The 15,000-nt window shown below is 49.5% G+C and overlaps 2 protein-coding genes across 4 annotated transcripts in view; both read left to right on the top strand.

The window, feature by feature from the left end:
- Window positions 1-10,498, top strand: part of LOC115542443 (SH3 and multiple ankyrin repeat domains protein 3-like) — a 27,073-nt gene extending 16,575 nt beyond the window's left edge. The window contains 10 exon segments of the mRNA XM_030354682.1: window positions 426-506; window positions 2,697-2,720; window positions 3,358-3,488; window positions 3,805-3,898; window positions 4,761-5,585; window positions 5,724-6,041; window positions 6,200-6,885; window positions 6,887-7,359; window positions 7,637-7,666; window positions 8,068-10,498. Of these exon segments, the coding sequence (XP_030210542.1) occupies window positions 426-506; window positions 2,697-2,720; window positions 3,358-3,488; window positions 3,805-3,898; window positions 4,761-5,585; window positions 5,724-6,041; window positions 6,200-6,885; window positions 6,887-7,359; window positions 7,637-7,666; window positions 8,068-8,653 (3,248 nt within the window). The 3' untranslated portion in view covers window positions 8,654-10,498.
- Window positions 10,499-10,996: 498 nt separating this feature from the next.
- LOC115542463 (thymidine phosphorylase) overlaps window positions 10,997-15,000 on the top strand; it is a 7,276-nt gene continuing 3,272 nt past the window's right edge. Inside the window, exons 1-3 of one of the 3 annotated variants that reach the window (XM_030354727.1) lie at window positions 10,997-11,126; window positions 13,156-13,279; window positions 13,696-13,898. In XM_030354727.1, coding sequence (XP_030210587.1) covers window positions 13,162-13,279; window positions 13,696-13,898 — 321 coding nt within the window. In that variant the 5' untranslated portion in view covers window positions 10,997-11,126; window positions 13,156-13,161. Of the gene's footprint in view, window positions 11,127-12,789; window positions 12,815-13,155; window positions 13,280-13,695; window positions 13,899-15,000 lie in introns of those variants that run through there. The other 2 variants (XM_030354725.1, XM_030354726.1) reach the window with 2 other exon arrangements.

Below are 15,000 nucleotides of genomic sequence, written 5' to 3'. Positions count from 1 at the left end.
AACTCTGCTCTGTGATTGGTTGTTTGTAGCTCCGCCCCCTCCGAAGAGGGCTCCCTGTACATGTTTAACTCCGCTCTGTGATTGGTTGTTAGTAGCTCCGCCCCCTCCGAAGAGGGCTCCCTGTACATCTTTAACTCCGCTCTGTGATTGGTTGTTTGTAGCTCCGCCCCCTCCGAAGAGGGCTCCCTGTACATCTTTAATTCCGCTCTGTGATTGGTTGTTTGTAGCTCCGCCCCCTCCGAAGAGGGCTCCCAGTACATCTTTAACTCTGCTCTGTGATTGGTTGTTTGTAGCTCCGCCCCCTCCGAAGAGGGCTCCCCTTACATCTTTAACTCTGCTCTGTGATTGGTTGTTTGTAACTCCGCCCCCTCCGAAGAGGGCTCCCTGTACATCTTTAACTCTGCTCTGTGATTGGTTGTTTGTAGCTCCGCCCCCTCCGAAGAGGGCTCCCAGTACATCTTTAACTCTGCGCTCCAAGTCAATGACCGCTGACCTGGAGGAGATAGGTACTACACATCATAATGCAATACTACCAGTATTACTAATACTTCTTATTTAACCATTATTACTAATACCACCAATACTACTAATACTGTCAATACTACTAATCCATGACAGCTGACCTGGAGGAAATAGGTACTAAACATTAATACTACTATGAATACCACCAATAATACTCATACTACTATAGCCCATGTAGCATCATGCTAACCTGTTATCCCTTCTAGCCCATGTAGCATCACGCTAACCTGTCTGCTTCTAGCACCCCTAGCATCATTATAATCATTATAAGCTCATTTAGCATCATGCCAACCTGTGTGCTTCTAACATTACCATCTCATGTCATATAGCATCATGCCAACCTGTGTGTCTCTAACACTACTAGCTCATGTAGCATCATGCCAACCTGTGTATCTCTAGCACTACTATCTTATGTAGCGTCATGCTATCCTGCATGTTTCTAACACTATTATCTCATGTAGCATCATGCTAACCTGTGTGTCTCTAACATTACTATCTCATGTAGCATTGTGCCAACCTGTGTGTCTCTAACCCTACTATCTCATGTAGCTTCACGCTAACCTGTGTGTCTCTAACACTACTATCTCATGTAGCTTGACGCTAACCTGTGTGTCTCTAACATTACTATCTCATGTAGCATCAAGCCAACCTGTGTGTCTCGAACACTGCTATCTCATGTAGCATTATTCTAACCAGTATGTTTCTAACACTACTATTGCATGTAGCATCATACTCATGCTGCTATCTATTTGGATGGTACGCTGGTACGAACGACCAGCTTCAGCGAGAACGTGACGTTTTTCCCTTGCTCCAGCCTTACAGTTTGCCATTTGTGTTTCTGTCGAGCCACGAGGGGGAGTAGTAGCAGGCTAGTCATCATTAGCAACATAGCCTCTTTAGCAAACCAGCTTCAAAACAAAACTTTACATTGAATTGCACGCAAAGCAAGACCGTGCAATGCATATATTGGTGACCGGATTAAAGCAGCAATGAAATCAAGTGTGTAAGAGGTTTTAAAAACGACATTAAAACCACCAACGTGGTACAAATAGAAAGAAAATACATCTCATCCCCCATTAACTATGGGCGCAGCCATCTTCTTTGCGAGTTGTACAGCTCTGCTCGCTCTACTTTGAAAGCGACGAGATACTACGACCAAAAGGGGGCGTGCCTCAGTGAATTGCCGCAAGAAAGCTGGGAGGTTTGCGACTTTACCACTTCGTAAATCCAAATGGATAGCAGCATAACCTGTTTGTTTCTAACACTACTATCTCATATCGCATTATGCTAACCTGTGTGTCTCTAACACTACCATCTCATATAGCATTTTGCTAACCTGTGTGTTTCTAACACTACTATCTCATGTAGCATAATGCTAACCTGTGTGATTCTAACACTACTAATTCATGTAGCATAATGCTATCCTGTGTGCTTCTAACACAACTATCTCATATAGCATTATGCTAACCTGTGTGTCTCTAACACTACTATCTCATGTAGCATTATGCTAACCTGTGTGTTTCTAACACTACTATCTCATGTAGCATAATGCTAACCTGTGTGATTCTAACACTACTAATTCATGTAGCATAATGCTAACCCGTGTGATTCTAACACTACTAATTCATGTAGCATAATGATATCCTGTGTGCTTCTAACACTACTATCTCAAATAGCATTATGCTAACCTGTGTGTTTCTAACACTACTATCTCATGTAGCATAATGCTAACCTGGGTTTTTCTATAATGCTATCCTGTATGTTTCTAACACTACTATCTCATATAGCATTATGCTAACCTGTGTGTTTCTAACACTATTATCTCATGTAGCATAATGCTAACTTGTGTGTTTCTAACACTACTATCTCATGTAGCATTATGCTAACCTGTGTGTCTCTAACACTACTATCTCATGTAGCATTATGCAAACCTGTGTGTTTCTAACCCTACTATCTCATGTAGCATAATGCTAACTTGTGTGTTTCTAACACTACTATCTCATGTAGCATTATGCTAACCTGTGTGTCTCTAACACTACTATATCATATAGCATTATGCAAACCTGTGTGTTTCTAACCCTACTATCTCATGTAGCATAATGCTAACCTGTGTGTTTCTAACGCTACTATCTCATGTAGCATCATGCTAACCTGTGTTTCTCTGCATCGATAAGCCTCAGCCAGAAGGCGGCGCTTCGGTGAGTCGCGTTCTCGACAGTGTTGAGGTCGTAGTGTGCTCGTGATGTCACAGTGACATCACCGTGATGTAATCAATGTGATGTAACTGTGGTGCAGGCATGTTGTGGCGCTCGTGTGTTGGTGACGTGACGTCAGATTCCATAGGTTTTGTGTTGATGTGATGTCATTGTGATGTCATTGTGATGACGGGATGCTGTTGTGCGGTCAGACTCGTCATGTTGTGACGTCAGTGATGTCATCTGTGATGTCATGAATATCATCACAATGTGATGACGTGATGTCACCGGGGAGGCTTTGCCAATCCGAATCGTCTAGCGTCTAGGATCCTAGGGTAGACTATGTTAATACGCTACCAGGGCCGGCGCTGACCGTTTCGGTGCACCTTATCACATTGTCCTGCGTACTACGGTGAGGGTTTCAGTGCGCCCCAACAATTAATCCCGCTCCCCCTCTCTTCTCCGTTCCATTTGTTAATTAATTAAGGGTGCCACCAGAGGGCGCCCCCAACACATTTGCCACCCTAGGCGATCGCCTAGGTCGCCTATGCCGAGCGCCGGCCCTGTACGCTACCAATGCTGTGAGGGGCCCGATTGGTTGAGTGGACGCTGCCGTCTGATTGGCTCACTGTGTTTCTAGAGAAACTGGATGAGATGCTGGCGGGAACGTCACAGGAAGTGGTAATGAGGCCGCGGCCGACGGAGGAAGTGCGCTCGGCGACGGTCCGACAGCGACCGAGCAGCCGGCGCATCACACAGGCCGAGATCAACGTGAGGACCGCCGCAGTACCGCAGGCTACCTCTAGTAGTACTCTAGTACTACTACAGTACTAATTCAGTTATATATGTGAATTATAATATTACCGTAGTGGTACTGAATACTGAATACTACTACCGTGTTCTGTGTGTGTGTGTGTGTGTGTGTGTGTGTGTGTGTGTCTGTGTGTCTGTGTGTCTGCGTGTGTGCGTGTGTGTGTGTGTGTGTGTTTTCTGTGTGTGTGTGTGTGTGTGTGTGTGTCTGTGTGTCTGTGTGTGTGCGTGTGTGCGTGTGTGTGTGTGTGTGTTTTCTGTGTTTGTGTGAACGTAGTCTCTGTTTGAGCGTCAGGGGCTGCCCCCCCCCCAGCCGGTGGAGAAGACCACCATGGCCGTCCCCAGAGGGATGAGCAGGACAAAGTCCTTCGGTACTCACACACACACACACACACACACACACACACACACACACACACACAAACACACACACACACACACACACACACACACACACAAACACGCACATACACATACACTCTATACACTATGTAAACACACTATACAAACACACACAGGCTGCGTCTCAATTGAATTCCATCCTTCGAAGGCCGCATTTGAAGACCGATTGCGTCACAGCGGCTCGTCAAGGCTGTCGCATTTCTAAGGCTCCTACAAATGCAGCCCTCTTTCCCTGGATTTGAAGGATCCACCTGCTGAATCCTACACGGCCCACGGTATCCCATGATACATTGCACGTTGAATTTTTTCAGAAAAAGCGGCAGAGAGAGCGGCAGCTGCAGCAAATTACATATTTAACGCCAAAACTATGTAAAAACCTATTTTTATATTAAAATAAAGTTTGGACTATTTTAAATATGTACCTTTACTGTCAAAGTTCAATGACATTAACACCAGCCATATAATGTTAAACTAATTAACGTTATTGATTATGTAATTATTATATAACGGCTCCATATCTCCCTTCCGCAGTCCGGTGTGAGCCGCAGTTGTCAGGGTTGCTAGGTGACACCCTTTACCTTGTCGTTGTGAGGTAATGGGTGTTAACGGCTTGTTACGCGAACTGGAAATCGTCCGTAAGCCAGACCATCTCATTTAAAACGCTTGTTCGGCCTTCGGTTCGGCCTTCAGGGTCTACGAAGGCCACACCTTCATAGACCGGGTCCTTCGAAGGATGCGTCCTCTGAATTGAGACACGGCCGCACACTAGATAAACGCACACACACCATCGGTATGCTCAGGGGGGTGTGCTGACGTGTGATTGGTTCACAGGGACTCCCGAGGACGATCGTATCTCCGCTCTGATTGGAGAGCACCGGTTTCCTCGGAGCTCCTCCCTGACGGACGGCTTCATCCCGCCCCCGCCACAGATAGCCCCGCCCCCGCCCCCCTCCTCCCCCTCCTCCCCCTCCCTCTACCTGCTGGACTCCGGCCCGCCCCCCTCCTTCCTCCCCCCGCCCCCCCCCATCCGGGGGGAGGGGGTCAATCGCTCCAGCTTCAAGCCGGGGGCGGAGCCACGGCTGCAGGAGCTCTCTGATTCGCCGTTGAGAAGCCACGCTCACGCAGAGCGCCAAAGAAAAGCCCGCTCCATGATCATCCTGCAAGACTCCTTAGACACACACACACCTGCTCGCCGTGACACACACACACCTGCACACACACCTACACACACCTCTGCACACCGCGACACACACACACCTGCACACCGCGACACACACACACCTGCACACCGCGACACACACACACCTGCACACCCACTTGCACACCGCGACACACACACACCTGTACACACACCTGCGCACACACCTGCGCACACACCTACGCACACACCTGCGCACACACCTGCGCACACACCTGCGCACACACCTGCACACACACCTATACACACACCTATACACACACCTGCACTCACGGTTACACACAGCGACTCACTCTCGGTTCACCCCGCCATCATTGCTGTCGGCCAATCCCCTCTGTCGCGTCGGCGGGGCCGTCAAATAGAAAACCCGTATGGTAATGTCGGCCAGCAGGCTCCACCCAGTAAACCCCAGAGGAGGAAATCGCCGCTTCTGAAGCAGACGCCAGTGGAGGAGCAAGGTGACGTCTCCTCTCCTCTCTCCTCTCCTTGTCTCCTCCTCTCCTCTCCTCTCCTCTTCCCTCCTTACCTCTCCTTTCCTCTCCTCTCCTCTCCTAGTCTCCTCGTCTCTTCTCCTAGTGTCCTCGTCTCCTCTGCAGGTCTGGGACAGAAGGAGCAGGAACGGGGCGGGGCCATCCCCAGTAGGGCGGAGCTGTACCCGCAGGAAGGGGGCGTGCCCTTCCCCAGCAGGGCGGAGCTCTACCAGCAGCAGGTCCTGTCTGAGCGCGCCCGGGTCCAGGGCCGCCGCTCCTCCCTCTTCCTGTCGGTGGAGGGGGCGGGGTCGGACCACGCCCCGCCCCTCCTGACCCTCAGCCACTCCATGGACGACCTGGGGGAGCTGCCCCCCCCTGCCCCTGTGCTCTCCCCCTCCCCCACCCCCCACACCTTCCTCCACCCGCTCACCGGCAAGCCTCTAGGTCAGTCCTCCGCCTCTCCGTGACCCTTGACCCCCCCCCCCCCCTCTCTGTGACTCCCCTCCCCCCTGACCTCTCCATGACCCCTTTCTCCCTGACCACTGTGACCCCTGACCCTCCCCCCTGTCCTCTCCGTGACCCCATGACCTCTTGTCTTCCAGATCCCTCGTCCCCGCTCGCCCTGGCACTGGCGGCGAGAGAGCGAGCGCTGACGGCCCGAAGCCCTTCCCCCGAGCCGCGCAGCAAGGCGTCCTGCAGCCCCTCCCCCCTGGGCTCCTCCCCCCTGGGCTCCCCCGACGCCCGCGCCAAGCGCACCCCCGCCGCCACGCCCCTCGCCAGCCCGGAGCTGCGGCACAAGCGGCCGGCCCCGCCCCTCTACACCGAGCCCCCGCCCCTCTACCCCGAGGCCTCGCCCCTTTACCCCGAGGGCCCAGTGGAGCGGCCCGAGACGGAGGGGGGGCTCACCTCCCCCGCCGGCCCCTCCCCCGAGCGCTGGAGACCCGCCCCCCCGCCGGCCGCCGAGGGGCCGGGGGGGGGGGAGGCGGAGAGGAGGAGGAGCCTGACGGTGGGCAGCTCGGAGGAGGAGGGCGGGGCCTTCACGGTGACCCTCCCCCCGGCGCTCCTCTCCTCCAGCGATGAGGAGACGCGGGAGGAGCTGAGGAGGATCGGCCTGGTGTCTCCCCCCCCCGCCTTCGCCTCCCTGCCCTCCCCCCCGCCCCCCTCCCTCGCTCTGCTGCCCCGGCGAGCGGGCGAGGGGGGCGGGGGGGGGGAGGCGGCGGGGGAGGACGGGTCCTTCTCCCCCAGCTCCTCCCTCCCTCCCTCCATCACGCTGGCCTCCCCTCCCGCCCCCCCCCTCCCCCTCCTCGCCCCCGGCCCCGCCCGGCCTCAAGCCCCGCCTCCGCTCCCCGGTGGGCCGCGGCCGTGCCGCCCTCAGGGACCCCCTGCTGAAGCAGTCGTCGGACAGCGAGCTCCTCCCCTCACCGCCCTCCGGCGGCCCCTCGGCCCGCCAGCCACGGTACCTCTTCCAGAGGAGGTCCAAGCTGTGGGGCGGCGAGGGGGCGGATCGGGGGGCGGAGCGGGGGGCGGAGCGGGGGGCGGAGCCAGGGGACGGGGGCCGGCCGGTGGCCCTGGGAGGCCAGGGGGCGGGCTCGGCCGTCGATCTGACCAATAGGATGAGCACGGCCTTGGAGCTCTCCAATAGGACGGGCTCGGGGCTGGACCTGGCCAATCGGCTGCAGCTGCTCAACAAAGACAGCCACTCCCTGGGGGAGGAGCCTAGCCCCCTCGACCCCGGACGCAGGTCGCCAGTGGGCGGGGCAAGGTGTGTTGTCATGGAAACGGTCGACTAGGTCATTACCCATCACGCACTAGCGTTAGTTTGGTTGAAAAGGTTAGGTGTAGGTGCTAGGTTAGAGGGGGTCAGTTTAGACGTTAGGTTGGAGGTGGTAAGTTGTTAGGTTAGAAATGGTGGGTCTAGGTACTAGGTTAGAGATTGGTCAGTCACAGGATGGTTTGGTTCTAGCGTTCCAGATGGTCCTTGATGGTTCTAGGCTTCCAGATGGTTCTAGTGTTCCAGATGTTTGTTCTTTTTCTTCCAGATGTGTAGCAGACTTTGAAGACAGTAAATCGTAGGTTTTATACCCTGGGTAAACATTTGTTGTTAAAGCTGATTCATTATGAATCATAATAATATTAACAATACGTTATAATAATGTAATAATACTTACAATTAATAACCAGGTTCGGTATTAACCTGATAACCTATAACCCCAATCCCAACACTATTTAACATTATTTCAAAAAAGCTACTAATAATGCTATTAATAGTGCTGTTAATAGTACTATTAATAAAACAATAAATAATGCTGTTGATAATGCTATAAATAATCCTATTCATCATTCCATTAACCATGCTATTTCTAACATTCTGAATAATGCGATGAATAATTTATGCATATAATAATATTCATATCAGTAATATTGATGATGAAGATAACACTGAATAGTGACGCGCGGCGGTGTGTTGCAGGTTGTTCTCCAGCCTCGGCGAGCTCCACACCATCTCTCAGAGGGGCACCAGCTACACCGTCCGCCCCGGGAGCCGCTACCCCGTCACCCGCCGGAGCCCCTCCCCCTCCCCCTCCCCCTGCTCCGAGAGGCTGATGGGCCTGGGCTCCTCGCCCTCCCCCGACCGGCCCGAGCTGAGCTCCGGCCGCGGGCTCACCATCCTCAAGTCGTCCAGCCTCAGCCTGCCCTCCGAGCCCAAGGAGGTGCGCTTCGTGATGCGCAGCGCCAGCGCCCGGGCGCGCTCCCGCTCCCCCTCCCCCTCGCCCCACGCCTCGCCCTGCCCCTCCCCCGTGCTGGGCGGGCCCCTGCTGGCCCTGCGGCCCTGGCGGCAGCGGCCCCTGGGTCTGTGGAGCAAGTACGACGTGGGCGACTGGCTGGAGAGCGTGGGGCTGGCCGAGCACCGGCAGCGCTTCCAGGAGCACGAGATCGAGGGCTCGCACCTCCCGGCCCTCACCAAGGAGGACTACGCCGAGCTGGGCGTCACGCGCCTGGGCCACCGCATCAACATCGAGCGCGCCCTGCGCCAGCTCCTGGACGCCTCCGCTTGACCCCTGACCTCTCTTCCTCAGACCCTGGGAAGATCTTAGTCTTGATATTCTGGTCAGATGCTCTTTTGGTCACTGAAACATCTCAGGCAGTCAAAGCAATTTGATCTCTCGGCATTTGTACTCCCTGCTCTGGGATTCATCCCTGGTTCTTTAGCACTCGCTAGCTCTTTAGCGCTGGCTAGCCATCTAGTGCTAGCTAGCTCTTAAATCAAGTATGTTTGAAGGAAAATGAATGGCAGTGTTGCCTCTATTTGTTTTCATTTTAGATTATCACCTTTCTGAGGATCTGATGCTGTTCTCTTTTTCACAGACTAAGAAGTAAGTTTGCTAACTTACCGATTGAGATATCTTACCGATTTATCTTAATTGGCAAATTCGCTGTCTTACTGAGTTTACTTATTCAGTGTGTTAGCCAATTTAGTCCAGTTAACTCAGTATGTTAGCTAACTTACTGACTTCGCTGACATGCTAAGTTGGCTAGCAGGCTAACAGTGTGCTAAACCATTCTATTGGTTTCATAGCAGCTTTCTTACTAGACTTTTGTGTTTCTATGGAGTTATTAGTCATTCACAATCTTCACTTACAAGCTTGGAATAATGTTGGCGTAGACTTTGTAATCCCTTGGTTCTATAATTCAGAGGTTGTTTTGCGGATGGTTTGGTGTTGAGTACTAATGACTGTAGTGGTGTTTGTTTTGAGACGCTCCATAGCCGGGTGTAGTTTCTGTGGGCGGTGCTATCTCCTTTTAAAGCCATCTGTACAGAAATGATCATCCTCTTTTATCGTTCCTCTCTAACTAGTTAACCGTTATCTACTCTCCAGTATAACCTCTTCACCCTCGATCACCCCCGCACACCGCGATTGCCCTGGTAACCACACCGCGATCGCCCTGGTAACCACACCACGGTCATCCCGGAAACGTGCACCACCACCCCATGCCCCCATAAGCCTGGGTTTATACCCCTTTACCTATCGGTGTATCAGAACTGACCGGGTTTACTTCATGGGTTTACTATTCTCTGCTGCCCTTCTCATCTCTAGTTAACTTCCATTGAAACGCTTTCCTAGCTGCAATACATTTAGACCCAGAGTATTGGTTACTCTTTCTAAGACTCCGGAGGACGTTTTCTATAGATTATATGACAGTCTGAAGCCTATAGTTTTTATATTCCTATCCTGTAATTGGGTATATCAACTTAAGTCGGCTCTACAGTTTGTAACTCTCGCAGAAAGAGAGGATGGCCATCACGTTGTCGTGGCAACAGGGCCTACCGTTGCCATAGCGACACCGTCCAAGTGGTTGCAGATGTGTGACATCTGATTAAACTCTTTCAAAGTATGATTTTAAAGTTATAGCGATGGTGAAGACAACATGGTATTAAAGTTATAGCGATGATGAAGTCATGGAATTAAAGATAAAGATGAAGACAACATGGTATTAAAGTTATAGATGAAGACAACATGGTATTAAAGTTGTTGATGAAGACAACATGGTATTAAAATTGTTTATGAAGACAACATGGTATTAAAGTTGTTGATGAAGACAACATGGTATCAAAGTTATAGATGAAGACTATATGGTATTACAGTTATAGATAATGACAACATGGTATTAAAGTTATAGATGAAGACAACATGGTATTAAAGTTGTTGATGAAGACCACATGGTATTAAATTTATAGCGATGATGAAGATGTGCTCGTAGTTATTTTGGGTGGCTGATGTGAGTCCTGTTTTTCTTTTTCTAAAAGCACACACCTGCTATGGAAGGCGGTTGTCACGGCAACTAAACTCAGTCCTGGGCAGATGTAACCTTTTAATAAACTCTAATTTACTATAAACTCCCCCAGGTTCACCTGTCTGTCTGTCTGTCTGTCTGTCTGTTTCATGTGGACCTCTGGCTTATGAATACACACAGCCGCGTTAATGACTGACCAGTCCGACCGTTGAACCCCCAGTCCCTGACCCACAGGCATAAACCAGTTCTATTGCTGCACAGACCATACCATGAACCAGTTCTATGGCTGCACACACCGTACCATAAACCAGTTCTATGGCTGCACAGACCATACCATGAACCAGTTCTATGGCTGCACAGACCATACCATGAACCAGTTCTATGGCTGCACAGACCATACCATGAAACACTTCTATGGCTGCACATAGCGTACCATGAACCAGTTCTATGGCTGCAGTTCCTCATCTTTCATGTGAGAGATGAAAGGAACTGAAGGGAGAACTAAGGCTTGTCTGCATATTGTTGTGCAGCTCTAGTGGACTTGACCCCTTCTCTTTTTCTCCTCATCCCGTCCTGCGGCGATTCGCTCTAGCTCCTCGCAGCTCTCACCTCCACGTCAGCTGCTCTCCCATTGGTCAGTTCCCTGCGTTCTGCTCTCCCATTGTCTCTGACGTCTACAGTTTGAATTTTACGATACGGACCGAGACCACAGAATCATTCCCCAGCAACTATCAGGTAGGGGTGTGTGTGTGTGTGTGTGTGTGTGTGTGTGTGTGTGTGTGTGTGTGTGTGTGTGTGTGTGTGTGTGTGTGTGTGTGTGTGTGTGTGTGTGTGTGTGTGTGTGTGTGTGTGTGTGTGTGTGTGTGTGTGTGTGTGTGTGTGTGTGTTTGTTTTTGGGCTTGCAGACTGGTACATATACTGTATCACTACTATAGAGATGGTCTAACACACTATCACTACTATAGAGATGGTTTAACACTTTCACTACTATAGAGATGTTCTAACACTATCACAACTATAGAGATGGTTTAACACTTTCACTACTATAGAGATGTTCTAACACTATCACAACTATAGAGATGGTTTAACACTTTCACTAATATAGAGATGGTTTAACACACTATCACTACTATAGAGATGGTTTGACACACTATCACTGCTATAGAGATGGTTTAACACTTTCACTACTATAGAGATGGTTTAACAGACTATCACTACTATAGAGATGGTTTAACACTTTCACTACTATAGAGATCATTTAATACACTGTATCACTAATATAGAGATGGATTAACACTAGCACAACTATAGAGATGGTTTAACACTATCACTACTATAAAGATGGTTTAAGTTAAACCATCTCTGTAGCAGTTATAGTGAGAAATATACAGTGGACATGACCTCGGTGTCCTCAATGGTAGCTACGGCCCTGACAATAGCGATAGTGTCAAACCGTTTAACACTATCAATACTATCTGGGCGGTGTCCTTGGGATTTTTATCTTTCCGTTTCGTTTCTGTGATAACCGTGCAGAGTAATTAAAACCTATTAATCCGCTGGTCTACCACTAGATGGCAGCAAGATGAGAAACCCTCTGTTGTTATGGTTAGGTTAACCATAACCAAGCACAGAACAAGGGCAGTGCGTGCAAAGATGCAACGTAGCGGTAATAGGCTGCATCAATAAAAGTTATCATTTGTTGCAGCAAATGATAATGCAAATGGTCTGCCGAATTTTGACCTCAGTATTTGAAAAATCCTGTATACTATAGAGATGGTTTATTACTATCAGTAGATTCACTTCTATAGAGATGGTTTAACAAAGTGTCACTACTTTAGAGATGGAGGTCTAATGTATGATGGGCACGAGTGGTAAATTCCAAACTCGAGTGATCGAAGGAATTCCTCGAGGATCAATCGAGTACTCGTTAAATCAAATCTATTTTTAGAATGCAACGCATCTGCAGCAGGAATAGGCCTGATAGGTAATATTGACTACGTCAATATTAATATTGACTACGTCAATATTACCAACCAAACATGTAATGCTTATTCTCCATCAAAACAGTCAGAGTTATCAGAGTATTCATTATTTATTTTTGCTATTTACCGTTCAAAACACATTTTCCTTACAAAAATATATATGCGTCTCACAATTTAAATCTCGTCGAACCAAGGCCTGTAACAGTTTAAAAAAAAAGAAACAAGTAGCCTAACCATTGCAAATAATTTAAAGCCGCAAATAAAACGGCAGCAAATGGACTATGGAAATACTCTAATCTTCTCTACACGCCCGGGATTACAGCTGCGTCTTGCGGCGGTGAAAATAGCCGACACACTTTCACTTTCACCGTTGCTGCGGGTCTGCTTTCCCGAACTCACCGTTGTGTTTCACGAGCATATGTTGCCGCATAGTACTTTCTGGTAGCTCGATTTCGCTTGGCATATTTTACATTTCAACTTATGATCTCCTATTTCTTTAAAGTATTTCAATTCTTCGCTGCGGTTTGCTTTTACCGCCATCTCTTAACTTTTTGAATTCTGGCGTGCCTGCACACGGCACGGAACGCGCCATGGAATTGGATGCATTTCATTTTCTTTGTGCCCACGTCATGCGTTAGTGGCACCGACAGAAAATTGATACATTTGCTTCAGAAAACTTTGTTTATGTGTGTATATGCAAACTCGAGTTTGCCTGTCCACCAACCGAGTTCATTTGTAACGAGGAGTACTCGAGTAATCGATTCCTCACGCCCATTATGCAGGCCACCATGCTGTCCATTCCAGATCTGATCAAGAAGAAGAGGGACGGCAATGCCCTCAGTGATGATGACATCCAGTTCTTCCTCCAGGCTGTAGTTGAGAACAACATACAGGAAGCTCAAACAGGTCAACACACACACGCACGGACGCACTCACACACACTCTCAGACACACACACACACACACACACACACACACACACACACACACACACACACACACACACACACACCATGAAGTGCAACACAAGCACTAGGTGGTGTATAAGAATTAGTGGTGTTTCAGGCTAAGTGGTACATAAGGTAAGGGGGTACCTAATGTAAGGAGATATATAATGTAAGGAGATATATAAGGGTTAAATGGTACCTAAGGTAGGGTTAAGTGGTAGCTAAGGCAAGGTGCTATGAGGGTTGAGTATTGTTTAGGTTAAGGTGATACATATGGTAAGGTGGTACCTAAGATAAGGTGGTACCTAATGTAAGGTGCTAAAGGGTTAAGTGGTACCTAATGTTAGGTGCTATAAGGTGTGTTTCCGTGTCCAGGGGCGATGCTGATGGCCATCTTCATGAAGGGCATGGTTGCCACGGAGACGATGGCCCTGACCAAAGCGATGAAGCTGTCGGGGGAAGTGCTGTCGTGGCCCGAGGAGTGGGCGGGGCTTGTGGTGGACAAACACTCCACTGGCGGCGTGGGAGATAAAGTGAGCCTGGTGCTAGCGCCAGCGCTAGCGGCCTGTGGCTTGAAGGTGAGTTTAGCATTAAGGCCCCGTCCACACGGAAATGATTTTTGGGTGAAAACCCATAAGTCTTGTGCGTTTGGGCCGACCGTCCAGACGGATCCGGTGTTTTCGGTGGCCGAAAATACACTTTTTTGAAACCAGGTCCCAGTGTGGATAAGGTAAAAGGATATTAGTAAATATGTATTAGAGGGTTTCTACAGCTAAATGCGTTTTCGCAATGAATCCGAGATAGTAGAGATAGTCCTGAAACTGCTTCAAAGGAAAAAAAAGATGTCAACCTGCTGTCATCAGCGTCCCTGAAGATGCTAAAGTAAACATGCTAACGGCAACAGGCTAAAGTCAACATGCTAAATTGAACATGCAAAGAACAGCATATATTAAAGGTCCCATGATATGCCACCAGGTGTGATGTGATTAGCCGTTACAAACCGTTTTGGAATCTGCCCCTTCTGACATCACAGGTGGGCGTGTCCACCAAGATGGTTGCTGGATAGATCAGTCTACCAGCCTACAGATATCAAAAACAGCTTGTAACGGCTAATCACTCCACACCTAACAGACACGCCGTTTTGGAATTGTCGTCGTAAGGGGAGATGCCACCTCCCCTTTATCTGCCTTGCCAGCCTTGACAATTTGGCCCGCCAATGAGCCACGACCGTGCGAGCGCCACGTGTGTGTGTGTGTGTATGTGTGCGATTACACACACTGTAGCGCAAGTGTTGTACACTTCTTTGTTAATTGGATAACTGTTCTGCTGTTGGTGTTATGGCGCATAACACACATAACAGGCTGCCCGCTGCCGAGGCGGTGGTCCCTCGGCAGCGAGGCTCCGGCGGGAGTCAATCGCGGTCAACAATCGCAGGCAACAATCCCTTTCTCTTCCATGTCGTGGTTCAGTCTACTTCAGATTGATGTGGACGTGGAGGAACCGGAGACGTCGGAGAACCCGACGCAGTCGTTTGAGATTCATCGTCTGGAGGCGCCAACAGCTTTTGGCCGAGATAATATATATTATATGATATAGATATCTATGTATAATATGATATTATTCAGGTTTTACAGATCCAGGACTCCTGCTGGAGCACCCGGAGTGTTCTAGAATATTTAC

Source organism: Gadus morhua, chromosome 4, assembly GCF_902167405.1.
Source record: "Gadus morhua chromosome 4, gadMor3.0, whole genome shotgun sequence".
NCBI classification, from domain to species: Eukaryota; Metazoa; Chordata; class Actinopteri; order Gadiformes; family Gadidae; genus Gadus; species Gadus morhua.
Note: the sequence above shows the minus strand (reverse complement) of the source record. Positions and strands in the feature narration are given on the sequence as shown.